We start from the raw sequence: 18,718 nt of genomic DNA, 5'->3' as shown, positions 1-18,718 counted from the left end.
AGAGCTTGCCAAGCAATTCCCGGAGCGCGTTTGCGTTCGGCTGAGTTGCGCCAAACCCAATTAAACCAACGCTGCTTGCACCGCCCTCTACACCCACTCGCTCGGTCGACTGTAGTAGCGGTCGGTGTAATATTTAGCAACCTTCCTTCCTTCACCCTCCGCTCAGCATCTCGCCCCCCCCCCTATCCCCATCCTTCCTTGCCCTTCCTCTTTTTGTAGTCTCCGTATCTTCTGCTGTATTTTGTGGAGCGACTTGGTTGCGTAAGGGTGTGTGTGTGTGTGTGTCTGTTGGTTTTTGTACGACTGGTACGAGTAGTGGCCCTTGAGCCGATAAACATGTCCGGCTGTCACCACACTCGCCCTCGGCCAAGTTCTTCTCGGAACATCACGACCATCCTCCGTTGACTTCCACGTTCGAGTTCGGAAAGGTGCTACGCGATGTTATTCTTGTAATTTTTCTTTTTCCGGTATCTTTTCTCCTCCTCCTTCTTCTTCTTCTTCTTCCGGTTTTTCCCTTTTTGCTGGCTCGCCGATACCAATGACTGGCCATTGAACGTGGCGCCAGGGGAGTCCCGACCCCGATCCTTGCGATGTGATTGCCTTTTTGATTTGATTTCGTTCGCTCACATGCCGTCTTCGCGCGCCGCGTGGAGCCACCGTTGAGCGTGTCTCTCGCACGTCATTAGCCATCGATGCGGTGGAAAGTCGGCGGAAGGGGGAAGGGTGCGGGTTGGGATGGGTGGGTGGTCCAAGGGGCCGCCAATTAGTCTACGACGGGGTGTCTCCGCGCGGCGGTTCCTCGTGCCGCGAAAAGCTGAAGTCCTCGCTGAAGTCCTGTGTCCTGGCGATTGACGATTCGTAACGCATTTCAGGGCGCTGAGCTGAGGCAGGAAGGAAGGATGGGTAGGTAAGGAGGTGGGGTTGGATGGGGCGTGGAAAAGCGAAGAGATGAAACAATATTATCGCTCGAAACTTTTCCAATCTTTGCCACTTAATCGAGTAGAGAGTAACGAATGGATGCACGGTTGGCAATGGATGAATGGTTCGAATAAATCCGGCCCGCTCCGGGCCGATGTCCCGCGGAATGCAACGCCACGCCGGGTTCGCTCTCTGTACGCAAAAGCAAATACCGTGTTCGCGTCGTTCGCTACGTAACTACAGCTACATAAATGGGCAAAGTTTTTTCCCCTCCCTCCCCCTTTCTCCGGCCCCTTCCTATCGTCCTTTCTATTAGGTTGTTTGATATGTAATTGCGTTTTTGTTTTCATGCTTGCAGAGGGAAATAACCACTTTTTTTTTTAGCGATTTCCAGCAAAGCTACAAATGTATCCTTTTGTCCGTTATTAGTTGAATTAAATTGATTTATTCATTCATTTTGCGAGCAAAGCACCACAGATACTTAAAGTTACAGTGTTTACAATAATGACAGTAGTATAAATAACCTAGCAGACCCCCGGGATATGGCGATGGGTAGTGAAGGCAATGTCCTAACCCGTGTTTTTGGTTATCACTATTGTTAATATACATTGCGATGTGTGATTACAATATATATATAGTTACGGACATAGTCGCTTCACGGCAGCAGCTCTAACGATCACCACCAACAACGACCAAGAAGACCGTCTAGACGCTACACAGCAGTTTTGCATCCGACGATCTTCAGACGAATCCAGCCTAGACGCGATGTACCAGATTCGCGTCCGATGAATCATCCTGGGTGACGCGAAACCAGCCACACTTATGATCGAGTGACGGAAGCATCGCAGACGTAACCCGATCATGTTGACTTCCCGAATTCCCACGGATAAGAATTAGATCATCGGATAGGACGATGATGTCAAGGTTAGGGAAAGTATAAATAGAGTCAGGGACCAAATCAGCTCAGCTCAGTTCTTAGCCACCGCTCAAACAGTGAACATCTCTGTAAACATCTAGTAGTTTTAATAAATTCCTTTTTTTAAAATAAACCCGTAAGCACAAACAACATAAGTATATATATGCAATTACTTATGGAACAACCTAATAGGAAAACTTAAACATAAACACGAAGCAAAGTAGAACGCCTTGTCCCACTCCGCGCCACGGTTGTAAATTACTATCGAGCCGGATAACGCGCGCGCGTTTGTGTGTGTGTGCACGTCCGCTGAACATTTTTTGAAACCTTACTTTGAAAAATAAAAACTACACACACACACACACACACACACAGGCAGATACGCGGGCACGTATACGTCAGAATGGTGAAGTGATTGATTTTAACTAGCCCACATTCTACCCAGCCCTCAGCTTAGCCTTTTCAAATCCGGTGATTCGTCGGTGAATGGTGTTCGACCTGTTGTTTCGCATTAGCTTAAAAACACCTGGAACCCTCGGGAAGATTCATCACTTCCTGTTTCCAAACGGGGCGAGGGTGAGGGGGGGGGGGTGGGGGCGGAAGGCAAGGGGTTAAATCCGGGTGGTAGTACCGGCAGCATCAGTACCTCCTAGCACCACCAGAACATCGCGTTCTTTGATCGATAGCATCTCATCGCTATCCTGGCAGACAGACTACTACACGTTGCCGTGGTGCGGTGCGGTGCTGTGGTGTGCTGTGCTGTGCTGTGCTGGCCACCCCGGGCCAGCAACCAACGGCCCCTCATACCCCTACACACCCCCTCACTCTTTTTAGATTGCTTCGGTTTTTGGGGTGATAGGGCAATCTTCTTAATTAAAAAGATGCAAAGAGGTCCTTTTCGGTCCTCGCCGCATCGCACCCCATCGACCCCTGAAATTCACCCTTCACCCATCCCCACCTACCTATCCCCACCCCAAAAAACGCGCCATGATGCCAAGGCGGTTTCAATCCGTTCTTCCTCCCCTCCCCAACACCAACCTATCCTCCACGTCTCGCCACACCAAAAAAGCAACCCTTCCTCTGATCTCCATCGGCTTCTCTCTCTCTCTCTCTCTCTCTCTCTCTCTCTCTCTCTCTCTGCCTCCATGCAAAAGTGTTTCCGATATTGTCCGTTGGTACGGACTGTTTCTACTCCGCTTAATGCAGATCGTTAATGGAAATTTTCGACTCGAGAAAGAGAGAGAAAGAGAGAGAGAGAAAGGGATAGAAAAGACAGCGCTAGTGGACGAGAGGGGGTAGAAGATGGAAACTATCCGTAACCATCCGACCATCCTCCTCCTCCTAGTGCTTCTGCTGGTGCAACCTTCTCGGGAAAGAGAAGTGGAGGGCGCTACAGTGTGTGTTAGTAAGTCAGTCAGTCCAGTGTTCAGACCCTACTAGTGTTGCGGGTGAAGCGTAGCCACCCAACCGCAACGCCAGCAATGGAGAGGGAGATCGAAAGATGCGAAAGAGGAAGAGAAGGGGAAGCGAGGAGACGGGGAAGGCAGGGGTAGTGTTTCGCAACATCGTAAACGGAAGGAAACAACGATAATTTTAGATACATTTCACACTTTTGCCCTTTTTTTTTGCTAAAGCCAAAAAATAAGTCAATCCGCAAAAGCTTTGCGGAAATGATGTTTAAGGTCACCGAAAATCTATCAGATACAAATTTTGTGTTTGTGTGCTTTCGATGCTTCCGTCCATATTAAATGTAAAACATGCACATCTTGCGCATGTAGATCACTCGTCGAAAGCGGCTGTAAAAGTACACAAATATTGGGAGTTAACTGGCATGTTAGTAGTCGGGTAGTGGATGGTAAGGTTCGACCACAAACTTCTTACACTATTCAGATGATATGATGGGTGATAATAAACTATATATTAGTATTATTATTATTATTATTATTATTATTATTATTATTATTATTATTATTATTATTATTATTATTATTATTATTATTATTATTATTATTATTATTATTATTATTATTATTATTATTATTATTATTATTATTATTATTATTATTGTTATTATTATTATTATTATTATTATTATTATTATTATTATTATTATTATTATTATTATTATTATTATTATTATTATTATTATTATTATTAATGTAACATAGTCCACAAGGTCATACAGACCGCATTGGGCTACTTCGTCTGTTGTTTACAGAGATACATATAAAGTCTGGAACAGTTAATATTTGGCCGCACATATTAGGCTCTATCTCAGCCAAAAAAACGAAATAGTTTCATTTTGTAGGGTTTGTTTATTGTCTTTTAGGAAAAGTATTGATGGAAATTATATTATTTTTTATAAAATATTAATAAATAAAATATTTTTATATTTTGATTTGATTTGACGCCACAATGTCAAATCCCATGCCAAACCATTATCGGACGGGTAAATTTGTCTCCGTAAATAAACCAAACCTTTCCTAAATCGTTCCCTCCCATTATTGGTAAAGTCAAATCTGTTGCCCGGTATTTTTCGTAACGCAGTTCTACGTGTGTTCCATCGTCCATCAAAATGTATGGTTTGAATTCGGTCAACACTTGTTTGTTAGCGTTTCGTTCGAGCGTTTGTTACACTTTTTCGGCAGTTTCATTTGACTAGAATCAAGATAAAAGCCCCCCCAGTAACGTTAACATATGGTATTTTGAGTTGAGTTTGGAAATTGCTAAACTTTCGCGGTTTTTTCTCCAACCAAATCGAGTTTTAACAGTGAGTGTGCAGCTTTTTTTTCACCCGTTCGCGCTCCATCGGCGATAACTTTTGAAGGCGTGGATCAGTTTTGACAAAAAATTAGCATTAGATAAATAAACTACAATGATCAAAACGCTGTCAACAGAAAGTGCAAAGTGACCACTGGGCACCGCGCTGTAATGGTTAAAAATAACCTGTTCCAAGCCTTATATAGATAAATGACATGCTGACAAGAGTATTTTCGCCACCTGGTATTATAAAGCATTCTAAATGAAAGCAAATTAGAATATTTTGGCGGTTGAAAAGGACTAAATGCACGCACGAAGAGCACACTATTCATACAAATCACAAAAAGGAACACAAGCATTTACAAACAGCGTTTACGCTCTTTTTTACAACTCCGCAACTGCGCGTATTAACTATTTTACACGACAGCTTTTTTCCAGTTCCAGGGAGTTCCAGGAGCTGTAGTCACCACTTTACCGGGTGGCGAGCTTTATAACGAACGTAACGCTTCCCGGTGGCTCGAGCTATAAACCCCAGGCAAACCCTTCCGATGTATGGGGCGTCTTGGTTGCCACCGTTCAGGGCAACCCCAGGGCATTGAAGGCTGAAGGGGTTTGGTGGTGCGCAGACGATTCTCCGAAAATGAACCCCTACCCTGCCCGCCACCATCTCATCTCTTGCGCCGTCCATCCATTCCACATCCGTCGGCCAGCCCTGCCCGGCCCAGCCCAGCCCGCGGTCCAGTGAAAATAGTTTTCTATTTTGAAGACTACCAGTGCATCCTTTTAGTACGCAGTCCGTGTGCCATCGCAGTCTCGGGGAGTGCGCGGGGTGGTTGAGGGGTGGTGGTGGTGGTGGTGGATGGTTTCAGGGTAGGCTGTTGGAATTCAACAACGCAAGCCCATCATCTATTCGCTTTGCTGCACTCCACGCATTAGCGTGTGCGCTGGGTTTCCGCGGAAAACCGGTTCAAAACCGGGCTCTTGGATTTCCCACTGCCTAGTGCTACTGGAGCTCTAGACAGCGCTCTCAGGGGAATGTCCTCGGGGGTGGAAGGGGTTGAAGGGGTGGGGGGGGGGTGTGGAAGGGACAGGGGTGACAGGGAAGGTATTTAACACCCTGGCCAGACGCAGAGGCACTGCGAGACTCTCGGTACTCGAAATACCGCACCTCGGCCAACACCACCACCACCACCACCACCCCGGCGACGGCTCCTTTTGTTCGAGCACCATTGAAGTTGAAGTGCGGTGTAGTAATATACTGTCGACACTTTATTATCTCTCACATCGACCCTACCAAACCAAACCCCACCCACCCACCCACCTTCCCTCTCTCTCTCTCTCTCTCACACACACACTCGAGAGCGAATTGGAGAGGTTGGAGAAAACACTTGTGTACCGCTCGCTAACGCTGCTGCTGCTGCTGCTGCTGCTGCTACCCAGAATTCCGAAATGCTTGAGCACGCTTCCGATCCCGATGAGCAGAGGGGGGAGGAGGAGGCGGACAGGGAGGGGGCTCAACAGTTAGCGTGGTAAGGGGGTAAGTCGAGTGAGTGCGTGAGTGAGTGAGTGAGTGAGTGAGTGAGGGAGCGAGGAGCGAGCCTCGGTTGGGCTACCGTTTTGCTTCGCGAAATTGAAATACGAGAACCGATTTGTCAAACCTCATGGCTCGTGGCGCTTGGCTGGGGGCTGCAACACATTGGGCCGTCTGGCGTGCGGCGTGCGGCGTCGCTGCATGCTAAGAGCACATGTTAACCCCGTCTCCCCCTCCCGCAACTTCTTCGTTTTCTCATCGGCCCGCTGACCCACCCCCCGTCTTTGGGTGTATTTTGTGTTTTTTACTCCCTTCCTTCCTTCCTTTTCACTCCGCTTCGGTTCCACTCCACCCCGCGGGTAGCAGGCTGGCTGGCTGGCTGGCTGGCTGGGTGCTCGGTTCTAATTGGCCCACTACCCGCTACCGTGCCGTGGTTATAACCGGGTTTCTAGCGCGATATTTCGATTCCGCTACTACCCGTTACTACGACGCACTAGACACACTGACGCGCTGGTGTACTGGCGAGTGCTGCTGCGTTGCAAGGAATGCAACGCGCTGCAGCAGCACTGTTGTTGTTGTTGTTGTGGTAGACGGTCCGTCTTGGTTGGTCTTGGCTCTCCTTGGATGGTGTAAAGTTCACCGGTCCCGGCAAAAAACCGACAACGACGACGACCGCCGACCGTTTTTAGCGAATATTTTCCAGTGCGGTTACTGCTGCTGCTACTGCTGCTGCTGCTGCTGCTGATGTTAATGGTGGTAGCTCGACTACTACTGCGCATACCCTGCGGACGCTCCCCGAAGTCTTCCTTCCCTCATGTTTCTCTTCCTTTGCCCCGGAAGAAAAGCCAAAAAACCATCAGCCTCCCCAGGATGAAATAAGATTTCGGCGCGCTACTGTGTGTCAGTGTTGCTCCTAAACAGCAACATAATGCATTGCTTGGTTGGTGGCGGCCTAGGTGGTCATGCTACTGCTGTTACTGCTACTGCTGCTGCTGCTGAGTCGCAACGTTCGAAACTGGTTCCGAGGGTTGAGTTATTTGGTTATTGTTTGCACACACTATTGCGCGCACCACCAAGACGACGACACGCTATGCCAAGCGGGGCTGGTGAATGCGAGCGCACAAAACCGCGCAGCGCGTCAATGACGGGCCAACCCGCGTTGTCTGCATTCCGGTTTCGCTGCTGACACCTAACCCACCGTACCACCATCTATTCCCCCTCTCTGCCACCACCTCTGCCAGGAGCGAGCGGGTAGAATGTGGTGCATATCTTATTTTTTGTTTTTTTTTGTTGCTGACGCTGACGCTGCCGTTGTTGTTGCTGCTGGTGGTTCTGGTGGTGGCTCGGCATGGTGGTGGACCATTGGTATTCTTGCATAAATTCAGGCGCAAGTCCTCCCCCCTGCGCTCCTCCTATGCACGCACTGTTCCCGCTCCAGCGAAGGGGTGGGTGAAGGGGGGGGAGAGGGGGTGATCGCTGCCGTAGCGAGCGAGCGCTGTGGCCGACTCCAAACCGACCAGGAACGATCCCAAAATATGGTCTTGCCAACCAGTCAGCCTGTACTCACCCCCATACTCCACAGGATACAGGATAGTAAGTGATACTACAGTAGCTGGTACACACACACCCACACACACACACACGCGCACACACACACAGCGCAGCAGACAGGTTAACTGTGTTGTTTTAGTTGTTTCTGGAGGTTATGATACCTCCACCTACCTGTTGTGAAACGCTTGTGTGTGTGTGCGTGTGTGTGTGTGTGCTGGTGCGCCCAGAGATTTATGTTCCCGGTGCCGAGCGTTTTATGGATATTTAGTTGAGCTTTGAGCGCCATCTCGACCATGATCCCATGCCTCGGTCGAATTCTTGGACTGCGACCCCGCAGTGAGCGCAGGGGGTGACGCAGGGGGTGACGCAGGGGAGGGGGCGCAATTGGCGAAAACCACTTCCTAGCGCCACTTCCTTCCTTCCGGCCGTAACGTATTCATGTATGGTAGAGTATGCCGGGATGGGGCGAATGCAATGCATCGGCATCGCCAGGCGCAATCTGCAAATGGGGGGTGGCCACCCCGGAACCGATTACGGGGTGTGTGTGTTGCTCGCTTCGCTAGACCAGGATTCCTTCGATTGAGTCAGAAGGGAAGGAGCCCGGGACCGGCATATCCCGTGCCGGAATTCTCTCTTCTCCACCCCTCTCAGAAGGGTGCTCTTTTCTATGTTAAAATTCTCTGCTGCTGCTGCTACTTGCTACTACTACTACTAGATGGGTAAATCAGAAACCTATAACGTAGCACCGAAACTGCAAGCATACATTTATGCAAATGAAGCCCCGTCGCTGCCTTGCTAAACTACTACTACTACTACTGCTGTTGCTGCTGTTGCTCCTGGTGTTGCTGGTCAAACACGCTAGCAGCGGGGCATAAACACGAGCAATACACAACAACAAAAAAAAAAAACACCCTTCTAAAAGCGACCGCTAGCGGAAGCGACTCCCAAAAAGCGCATGTTGGCGACCTGTCAAGGGTTTTGCGCCACGCAATCGAATCGCAATCGCCCACGCCACACGAGGACCGACTTGGCCGGCCGGAAGGACGAACCGAGGGCTCCGTGGAACGTCCGGTCAAGCATTAGCCAGGACCGTGCAGGATGTTCGCTGCGCCGGGCGGCGAGTGAGCGATACTGGGGCGATACTAGGTGCTACTGCTTCACTACCTTCCCTCTTCCCCCCACATCCGCACCCCCGCACCCTCGCACCACCGCACCAACCCCTATGTCTTGTCAGTCCGTATTGTGCTGGTGCGAAAACGGTTTATCTTGGACACAATTTGTTGTTGTTATGCTGTTGCCTCAAGGTGTGGGTGAAATATGGGGTGGGGTGGGGCTGTCGCGAATTGTGTAACGAAGACGGGTGGCCAAGTGGCTCTAGACTGCTCCCGGAGCCCGGCCCATCGAGCCGAGGTAGGGGCGACTGCGGGGGCGACGCAACGTGGTGCAAAAAAAAATAGGGTAATCCGGGGGGTGGTGTGGGTGATGGGAGAGAGGATGAATGCTTAACAAATTTATGCAGTTCCAATTGAAAATTCCGTCCGATGAAAGTTCAACCTCTAGAGCTACTCAAAGAGAGGCAGAGAGAGAGGCAGAGAGAGAGGCAGAGAGAGAGGCAGAGAGAGAGAGAGAGACAGAGCGAGGCAGAGAGAGAGAGAGGAAGAGAGAGAGAGTAAAGAGTTGCAGAGCACAAAAAAGCGCACTTGGAGGTATGTGTGTGTGTGTGTGTGTGTGTGTGTGTGTGTGTGTGTGGAGGTAAGATGAGGGGAACAGCTTCATTAAGTAGTTTGTCCGGGAACAACCGTATATCCGTATAGTTTAGTCCTTTGCCCTCCCTTTGCAGCACACATACACATACACATACTTTAACGGTCCTGCGTCCTGCGCCCCTCCCTCCGTTCCTGAAGCACTCTTGGAGGTCAAGAGGCACCTACTTACGCTCAAGGGTCATCGTCGTCGCACTCCTACTGAGATGGCACAGACCGTTCCCGGGGGTGAAAGAGACAAGACCAGAGGCTATCCAGCTACACATCCCTCTCTCTCCCTCTCTCTTTCTCTCTCTCTCTCTCTCTTTCCCAAACGGTTGGAAGGGCATTGAAGGGTTTGCAGGCATCAAGTGTCCTCATCCTGATCCAGTCAACTCGCACTGAAGAGCGCCTAAAAGCGGGCATCCGCAACAGCCTACAAGGGAGCTACAAGTTGCACAATACGTGTGGCACTACTGGGCTCGGGATAGGGGTTATCTCGAACTCGGTGCCTCGTTTACGCCTGGAAGGGTGGAATGCTTATCCATTTGGAGACGCTGCTCCTTGGATTCACCAGTTCTGACGCCGTAGCGACGTTGTCGCCCCTCCGATCCACCCCGATCTTCCGAGCTCTCAGCCGACTCAAGGAGTCAGAGCGTCAGAGTCATGCCTGCACTTGCCCAAACAAAAGCTCTACTAGCAGCAGCTGAGCGGGTTAGCGGGCTAGCGGGCTTTGCATGTATCATCAACCGCGTCAAAAACAAAAACATCCCCCTCCTCGACTACAAGGCCCACTATTGCCACTAGAGCCACGAGAAAGGGAGAGAGAGAGAGAAGGAGAGAGAGAGCGAGAGAGAAAGAGAAGGAGAGAGAGAGAAAGAGAGAGAGAGAGAGAGAGAGAGAGAGAGAGAGCGATCACCAGAGTGTGAACTGGATAATTGGTGTCGATGGCGGCAAGGTTAAATTCAATTTACTTGCGATCTAATTCACCTTCTGGTTCGGCGTCGGCGAAACGCGAAACATTTCGTGCATCCCCCACCCCCGACCCCACCCTTAACCCACTTACCACTCCCTGCAGGGCCCCTCGGATGAGTGGATGTGTCTGTCTGTGAATTGGGCGCTCTGCGTGCCATGAGGGGGGGGGGGGGGGGGGGGGGCGGTAGCATCACTATTGCTCGACGCAAATATGTCGAGAAAGCACATTACACTTTGTCGTTAAGCGAACGAAATTAAATTGTAAATACTAAATGAAAATTTTTGTCCCGGAATTGGCGGCCCCGGAACGGCGGGTGGGCGCACGCATACCAACGGCGTGGCGGGGCGGGGCGGGGCGGTTCGTCACTGTCGTTGCACCCTTACCCTCCAACACGCGAGCAGACCGAGCTGACTGGTGGAGGAGGCCGGCAAACCGGTGGCATCGTGGCGTAAGGAATTCGCTTAACATCCTCCTCCGGAAGGGTCTCGCGTTCGCCTTCTTTGGCCGTTCATTTCTGGTCTGTTTTGGAAGTAATTTCCTTGCCACCCCCACCCCGTCCACCCCGGTACGCCCGCCCGCCCGCCTAGGCACGCATCTGCCTGCCATAGGCCATAGGCTAGGCCACGGACCAGCCAGTCCTAGATGAGACACACACACACACGCGCGCGCGCGCCTCGGCATCACAGTTCCTTGGTTCGAGGGGTGGTGGGAGAATGGGGAGTCAGCGTGCGCTCCCGCGATGTATCTCGTATGGTACCCCGTCACGTCCCCTCCCCGTCCAACAAGTCCTTCCTCACACCTCGGATATTGACACCGGGAAGAGATACCAAGGAGCTCCGTACAAGGGGTGTGTTTTGCTTTTTGGGTGATTTTTAAAGGGATTTGTTTCCTTGGGACAACCGATCTTCCCCCTGTGGGGGTAGGGGGTTGCGAGAAGATGCGCCGTTAACATGCGTTCATCTGTAGTTGATTCGGTGCGAACCCTCACCCCCACCCCCTCCAGCTCAGTTGCGACGTATAGCAACTATACAGCAAGCGCGCCAAGCGCGTGTGCATAATCGCATCAAGCATTTTCACCAAACCGACGACGACGACGACGACGACGACGACGAGGGGTCTAACATAGCGAGGGAGAGCTTTCTCCTTCCGGGGGAGGGGGGGAGGGGGATGGTGCTAGGGTATAGGGGGATGGCAAAACAAAATTACATTCACGAGACGACGAGCTTGCCGCTTGCCGGGTTTCGTAGCGTACTAGTAGCGCTAGCAGCGCCCGTGAGTAAGTACCACACCCCCCGCCCCCAGCCTTCTGTGGCCAAGTGCGAAGAAGCCCGGCCGGTCGGTCGTTTCGGGAGGGCGGTGGAGTTGCTCCACCCCCCCTCCCCACAGTTGAAGAATGTACCCCAGTGTGGCTTGTCGCATTCCGAGACGACAAGAGAGCAAGAGAGAGAGAGAAAGAGAGAAAGGGGTGGGGGAGGAAGGAAGGGAGGGTCACTGCGTTGCGTAGTGTTTGCATCTCACGTCTCTCTCTCTTTCCTTCTCTCTCTCTCTCTCTCTCTCTCTCTCTCTCTCTCTCTCTCTTTCACTCTCTCTGTACTGTTGTGATGCTGCTGCCTACTCCTACGCTCGGTGGATTACACTGAGATGGGGGTAGGGGGTAAGAGGATCATTTTCTTTTCACGCTTTTCGCGTTTTGTTTATTGGAATAATATTGACATGGTATGTGTGAAGGGGGTGGCGGGTGGGGGGAATGGGTGGCGGGATGGTGGCTGGGAGGAAAAATGATAGCAGAAGATGGCAATTGAACTTGCCTTGCCTGGTACGACCATGCCGTCGTCGCCGTCGTCGTCGTCGTCCATACAGAGTCCTTCACTTTCTCGCCGCTCACTCGCATCCAATTTACGAGACGCCTGGGTGCTGCTTGGTGCCTGCTGACTGGGACTGACTGGGACTGGTGGTTGGAGGCGTTGTTAGTTTAAAGCCTCGCTCCTCGCTGGCATACCCGAGCCTCCCGAGAGTCTCGCTCCTTTATCCCGCCGAAGCAGAAGCCGTGAGGTGACTGTCAGAGTGGGTGAGTGAACCGGGAACCCATCACCAGCAGCCGCAGGACGAATTGTCAGCTTACAGCTCGATATAGCTCGGCATAGCCATAGCGGTATGGGCACCGCCCCCCCGCTGCTACCTTGTCACCGTCATTCATTGATCGTGCACTTCTCGTGCCTGATCGGGATTGGACGAGCTGCCATTCCGACAGCTTAAACTGTGTAGTAGTAGCAGCAGCAGCAGCAGTAGCAGTAGACACTTCATTCAATCTCTCTTCGGTGTAGAGCGATGGGGGTGCGGGAGTTTCTTTATTGCTTTACTAGCGTTTTGCGCGCGCGCGCGTGTGTGTGTGTGGTGGGAAATGCGGGAGGAAATCAGGTCAGCAAAAGGGCCAGTCGGGGAAAATTCCATTCTCTTACTGCTCCACTCCCATACGCCCCATCCGCCCCATTCCCTCCACCCCCTCCCACGAGGGGATGGGGGAATGGGTTGCTGTGTGGCTGTAAAATGCTTGTAAGCTTCGGAGTAAAAAATCATTCGCAACGCCATCACTATGGACATCATCGCATTTCAACACTAGCGCTCGGCGTTGCGGCGATCTTGGATACCTCGTCTCTCTGCGGCACCTATACATCCAGAAATAAGCAACCCTAGCAAGGCGTGTGTGCGTGCGTGCGTGTTCGAGTACGAATGGACGAATCGGGGAAAATTCTGGACAAAATGTAAAATAGCTGGAGCTGAGGGGTATATATGACAATAACAAAACCAACAACAACAACCAAAAAAAAAAGGGATAATGAAGAAGCTGAGCAGATCACAGCACAGCGTTGCTGCTGCTGCTGCTGCTGCTGCGTCACAACCTGTCACACGCACAACCACGTCGTTCTGCGTCCGCCAGTCCGCCAGCAACTTTAGCCGGAATGGAATGAAATATAGTTCACCGAGAGCACGGGCGCGGCGCGGTGTGGCCGGGGAGCGTGTAAATGACGAGCGAGTAACGTGGTGGTGGCGAGATGGGCTGAGCAGTTGTCACGAACAGCTCCCGGAGCAGTAGACCATCGCTCACTTGCCTGCATAATGAAGCTTCCGGCTCTATTCATCTTAGTCGGGGTCTTCGCGAGGCGTCTCTTCCCCCTTTTCCGTTACCATATCGGTTTTCTAAACGCCCTTCACCTTCACCTCTTTCAATATTTGTCTCTGTGTGTTAGTGTGTGTGTGGCGGGTGCGAGCGATGTAATGTTATCAATGAAGTTTGTAGAATCCAGCAGGCAGGCAGGCAGTCCCTGCCATGCCGCGCCTCGTTCCGATCGGATCGGATTTTCCGTTTCTTACGTTCCGACTTTGTCCTTTCTTTCTTCGTCCCTTCGCCTTCATCCGTTGTCCCTTTCGACGGGTGGTTGCTGCCTTGATTTTTGACTGCCCTTGCAGAACAACAGAATCCGACGATTAGCGAACTAATTGGCGTACCAAGGATGTGGCGATATGCGCTGCGTGCTTGTGCGAGTTTGTGTGTGTGAGTATGTAAGGGATGGGGGGGCACCGGCACCATATATTACAATATACTACTATATCCAAAAAATAAGGTAGATTGTCAGCACTGTTATTGACAACCATGAAGTCAGTTTGACGTCAAAATATTCACTGGTGTTATGAGATACCTATTATTTTGTGAACTATTAAAAGTGAATTCTTCGTTTTTCGGCATGTCCACTGTTTTTCAGCAAAGAATTTGCAATAGGAAAAAAAAATACTACTGCCGGTACACCAATGCGAATGGTACAGAAAGGCTTTGGTGATGATAATATGTCAAACAGCAAAATTGAAGGTGGTACAATGAGTTCCAGGGAGATCGGGAGCGTTTTGAAGAGGAAGAACGCCCAGGAGGACCACGCAATGTCAATCGATGCAGCTCACGCCCAAAAAAACCAATAATTTCGTATTGGAAAACTGTTGATTAAGAACAAGATACTTGGCGGATGATAATGGCATATCAAACATATGCGCCAACTACACTTTGAAGGACGGTTTACCTCTCAAGCGCAAGGACAAATATTGTAGCTTGGACACAGTAGTATGTGCGCTCATATGCGCGCCTGATTTGGAACTTCGCTTCATTTCAGATTGGTGGCCCTTCAGTCTGTTTCACATCGCAAACACTAGATAGCTTCCGGATGCACCTGCCCTGACCAGTATTAGCTTCAAAAGACTTTGCATGGTTTATATGTGTGGCCGTCTATCATGCATATCAGCTTGTATTGCACAGAAGCTCCGACGGTTCACGTATGTACACGGTCCGACGGTCAGTCGGTGTCGGTAAGGCCGCGGCCTTGCATTCGTAAATCTGGATCTTTTGGTTCTGCTCGACAACCATAACGACGGCAGCGGAACCTATAGAGATAATGGGTAATTGTGGATGAGATGTGGGGGTGATAGTTGTCAGTCCACGCTGCTGCACTGCTGGGGCCCTGCTCTGATGATGCCCTATAGTGCCTCTGGATTGGCGTTGAGCGGAGCCCGTAACCGAGTAGCAAGTTTTGTTTATCGATGCACCGACTAGATTTTGAAAGGCCCAGCACATCAGAAAACAATCTGGAACCACTGGAGGAGGATGTAATGATTGAAGGTAGGAGAAGGCGTGGTGGAAGAGAAGCAGCGAGGCTTATGCGAGGCGACTTGGCCACAGGCGAAACCATGGAATCGAATAGAAAGGCGAACAATGGACGATGCACAGCACTGTCGTGAGTACGACGAGTCTTCTTCCGGTTTTTTTTTGTGACTTGTAAATCGCGATAATATTTTTTATTATGTCTCAATAGTTTTGTGTGTATGTGTTTGTGTGTAGTTTTTTTTTGTTCTTTGATAGTTAGTTTTGTTTTGTTGTTTGGTATACCTACGGCATAGGTCATAGATGAGAGCATGTTATAGCAGGAATGATTAGTGATTAATTTCCTTTACAATATGACATGTTGTTCTTTTTCGTCTATGGCTATTATGGGGGAGGGGGGAGGGGGGTAGGTGCTGGGCGGGCGAGAATATCTAGTAAATTATTATTCTGCGTTTATTCTGCAATAATTTGCGTAATGTGTTGTGGATCCTTCCTATCTTTTTACTGTTTGTTTCTTCTTCTTGTTTTTCTTTCTTCTTCTTCTTCTTCTTCTTCTTCTTCTTCTTCTTTCCTGCATTCTTTTGGTATGTTTTCTGGTTTCTTTGGCGCAATTTTTTGCGCACGCGACCATCGCGCCCTATGAAGGTTTCCTGCCCCAAATAAAAAAACGCCACTATCATTCCTATTTCTCTTGATGAAATGTTAATCTTCCTTTTCTTATTCTCCAACTTTTTCTTCTTTTTCTTCTTCTTTTGCTTCTTCTTCTTCTTCTTATTCTTCTTTTAATCTTCATCTAAATTTTGCTACATTTTTCCCGTGGCTGTATGAGCGTAGTTTTTCTTTGTGTGGCGTATGTGGTTGTTTTTTGTTTGTCATTGTGCAGCTTTCCTGGCTGGATTCGTCAACATTTGACCAACATCGTTCACGTTCTCCCACCTTCCGTGCACTATTTCACTGCTTGATTTTTGTGTTAGCACACAGGCATTGTTGCACATGCTCCCCCTATCCTATAGCTGCGACCCCCTTTTCGCTAGATGTTTGAAACACACTCTTTGGTATTTCGTATCGTGGTTTTTGCACGTGGCTGCCACTACTGCCTGCCGCCATGCTCACCACCATGACTCACATTACTATGATTTGAGATAAACGTGTGCACGGTGTGTACATTGCGTACATACTTCGCAACGCTTGCGACCTCCGTGAGGAAGTGTGCGCCTCGAAACGAGAAACATGGGTGCATGCATGCATGAGAAGGAAGGCGCATTGACTATCTGGTCGGCTTCAACCGAATACCGGATGCCCCGGGTATTCGAAACGGGTTAGCACCAGACCAGATACTCTGGTACCATTCAGACCAGACCCATATCTAATGGCTCGATTCAGGCGGTGGCGAGAGGGGGTGAGGGGGGGGGAGGTGGGGTCAGGGGGTAGAGTGAGCTCGGAGTCATTGCCTAGCTAGCTCGAAGCTACCTCGAAAGCATTAGCGTAATTAGCAGATGCGCTTGTAGCGACAGCACAAGGGCAGGAAGGAAGGAAGGAAGGAATGGCGCTGGTGCTAGCGAGAGGCGGAACCCAGGGACGAATTGGATTGGAATGGGTGGGTGGGTGAGGTGGCGTGGAGGATGACAGATAAATATGTTTCAAATCATGTGTTTCAAAAAATGCTTCGCCGTATTACGCTGCTGGTGTGCTAGCAGCACCAGTGTGCCGTAGCGCCGTAGTTGACATTTCACCACCACTGAAGGGGGGGGGGGGGGGGGGGGGCTCCTCCAGTTAGTGTTTATTTTGTTTCGGCGTCGGCACTCCAATACGCAATTTCTGATCGGATTTCGGTCAAATCCGTTCACAAGGACGCATCTGCAAGCGATACGGGGAGTAGCAGCAGCAGTGTGAAGCGCAAGCGAACCCTAGGGTCAGCTGCTGCCTCGCGAGCTAAAACAGGACCTAGCTAAGGGTTGCTTTGCTAATCGCTGTAGTAGCTTCGCTGTCACCTCGCATTTTTAGTGTAGCTGCAAGTGACTACTTGCTGCTTTTCCATTGCTGTTGTACTCTTTTCTTTTCCCTCGACCTCGGTTTCGGTTCTGGCTCTTTTGCTGCACAATAAACATACAAACACACACACACACACACACACACACGCGCGCGCGCACACACACACACACACTCTCTCTTTCTGATTCGCGTTTAGATTCTTCTTTTCTACTTAACCGCATTTTCGTAATCACTTTTCAACACTGCAGCTTTGTGACTCTTATTCCAGGAGAGTCAGCGAAGGGCTGCATTAGAGAAATGGTATGGTTGGTGGATCGAGTCTCGACAGGGGAGGGTCAAGTCTCGTATACACTCGAAAACCGCAACCCTCGCCTACCTCCAACGCATTTGAGCGCCAGGCAAGAGCCCTATAGTTCGGTCGGTCGGTCGGTCGGTTTCCCTCTGCTGATCAGAGCTGATGTGCTACCGGACCGGCATCGGTTGCTCCGGTTACTTACTTACATACATACACACACACACATACATTGTCACGTGATCGGCATCGGTCAATAAGGTAACATTAGGGTGAACTCAACAAGGAGAAGCAACCGTAACCAGAGGAACCTACTACGGTTTGGATGACGACGGATGACGGACTCTGTCTGCTCTCACCTAGCTGAGAACCTGGTGAGGGCTGAGTTGACAACGACGCCGACGCCGGTCCGGTGGTAATTCGCTGTCCATCCACCGCGCCGGTTCCGGTGGTGGTTCGGACGGTTGTGGTTGCGAACGTTGACGGTCCGGCGGTCCGGCGGTCCGGTGGTGGCTGGTCTGGATCCGTGCCGGCAACGAAACCAGTGTGATCGCACACTGGAAGCGCACACTGGTCGTGGCCAGGGCAAACAGCAGGAGCAGGACGAAGCACCAGCAGCTGCTAGTAGTGGCCGCTTGGAGAGGCGCCGGATGCGGCCGGATCGCACTGTTCGTGCTTGAGGTAATGAGGTCGTTGTCGCCGGTCTGCAACCCCTTGTACAGCCTGCCGTTTTTGTGGATTTTGTTCGTTTCCTCCAGCTGATCGACGTTTGGCGTGGCATTGATCTCCTGCAGCTTCGGGCGATGGTGGTAGGAGGAAAAAAATGGGAAGAGAGAGAGAGAGAGAGAGAAAGAGAGAGAGAGAGAAGAGATAGGGAGAGAAAGAGAAAGAAGGAGAGAAATAAGTACACACACAGTGCGCTCGCGAGGAGCAGCTCGCTGTGGTTGGAGGCCAGAACTGAAACCACAAAGAGCCACCTGATAACATTTTTTTCTGCTAACATCTGTTGAGACACATGGTTCAAACAATGCTGCACAACAAGATTTCTGGCGCGCAAAGATTTTTTTCCTCGCATACACCCAATTATTTTGCGCAAAACCGGTGCGCAATCGACTTACAAACTGGAACTGCAACGATTGGTGGACTCAACCACTGTAAACAATAAAGGCGCAGGGGGGCCTAAAACTATAAACCAAATGTTATAAACAGGCTTAACAAAGATGTAGCCCTGAGCGTATTATTTGACCTGATACCTGAGTATCAGGAATAGTTGAATAAACCTGAGGGTATCATTTGAGTCACAATAATACTATCATGATAAAAAAATAACCGGAATTTATTTTTAAAAAATACATGCTTATTTTTCAAAATTCAAGTTGTCCTCTTCAAAGTAGT

At 50.2% G+C, this 18,718-nt stretch overlaps 1 protein-coding gene across 3 annotated transcripts in view; it reads right to left on the bottom strand.

The window, feature by feature from the left end:
* Positions 1–17,113: 17,113 nt before the first annotated feature.
* Positions 17,114–18,718, bottom strand: part of LOC125956744 (protein amalgam) — a 40,460-nt gene continuing 38,855 nt past the window's right edge. For 2 of the 3 annotated variants that reach the window (XM_049688942.1, XM_049688925.1), the window contains one exon: positions 17,114–18,111. In XM_049688942.1, the coding sequence (XP_049544899.1) occupies positions 17,683–18,111 (429 nt within the window). In that variant the 3' untranslated portion in view covers positions 17,114–17,682. Of the gene's footprint in view, positions 18,118–18,718 lie in introns of all 3 variants that reach the window. The other variant, XM_049688933.1, reaches the window with a different exon arrangement.

This window comes from Anopheles darlingi, chromosome X (genome assembly GCF_943734745.1).
Source record: "Anopheles darlingi chromosome X, idAnoDarlMG_H_01, whole genome shotgun sequence".
In the NCBI taxonomy this organism is placed as follows: domain Eukaryota; kingdom Metazoa; phylum Arthropoda; class Insecta; order Diptera; family Culicidae; genus Anopheles; species Anopheles darlingi.
The sequence above is the reverse complement of the archived record's forward strand: the minus strand, read 5'-3'. Positions and strand labels throughout refer to the sequence as shown.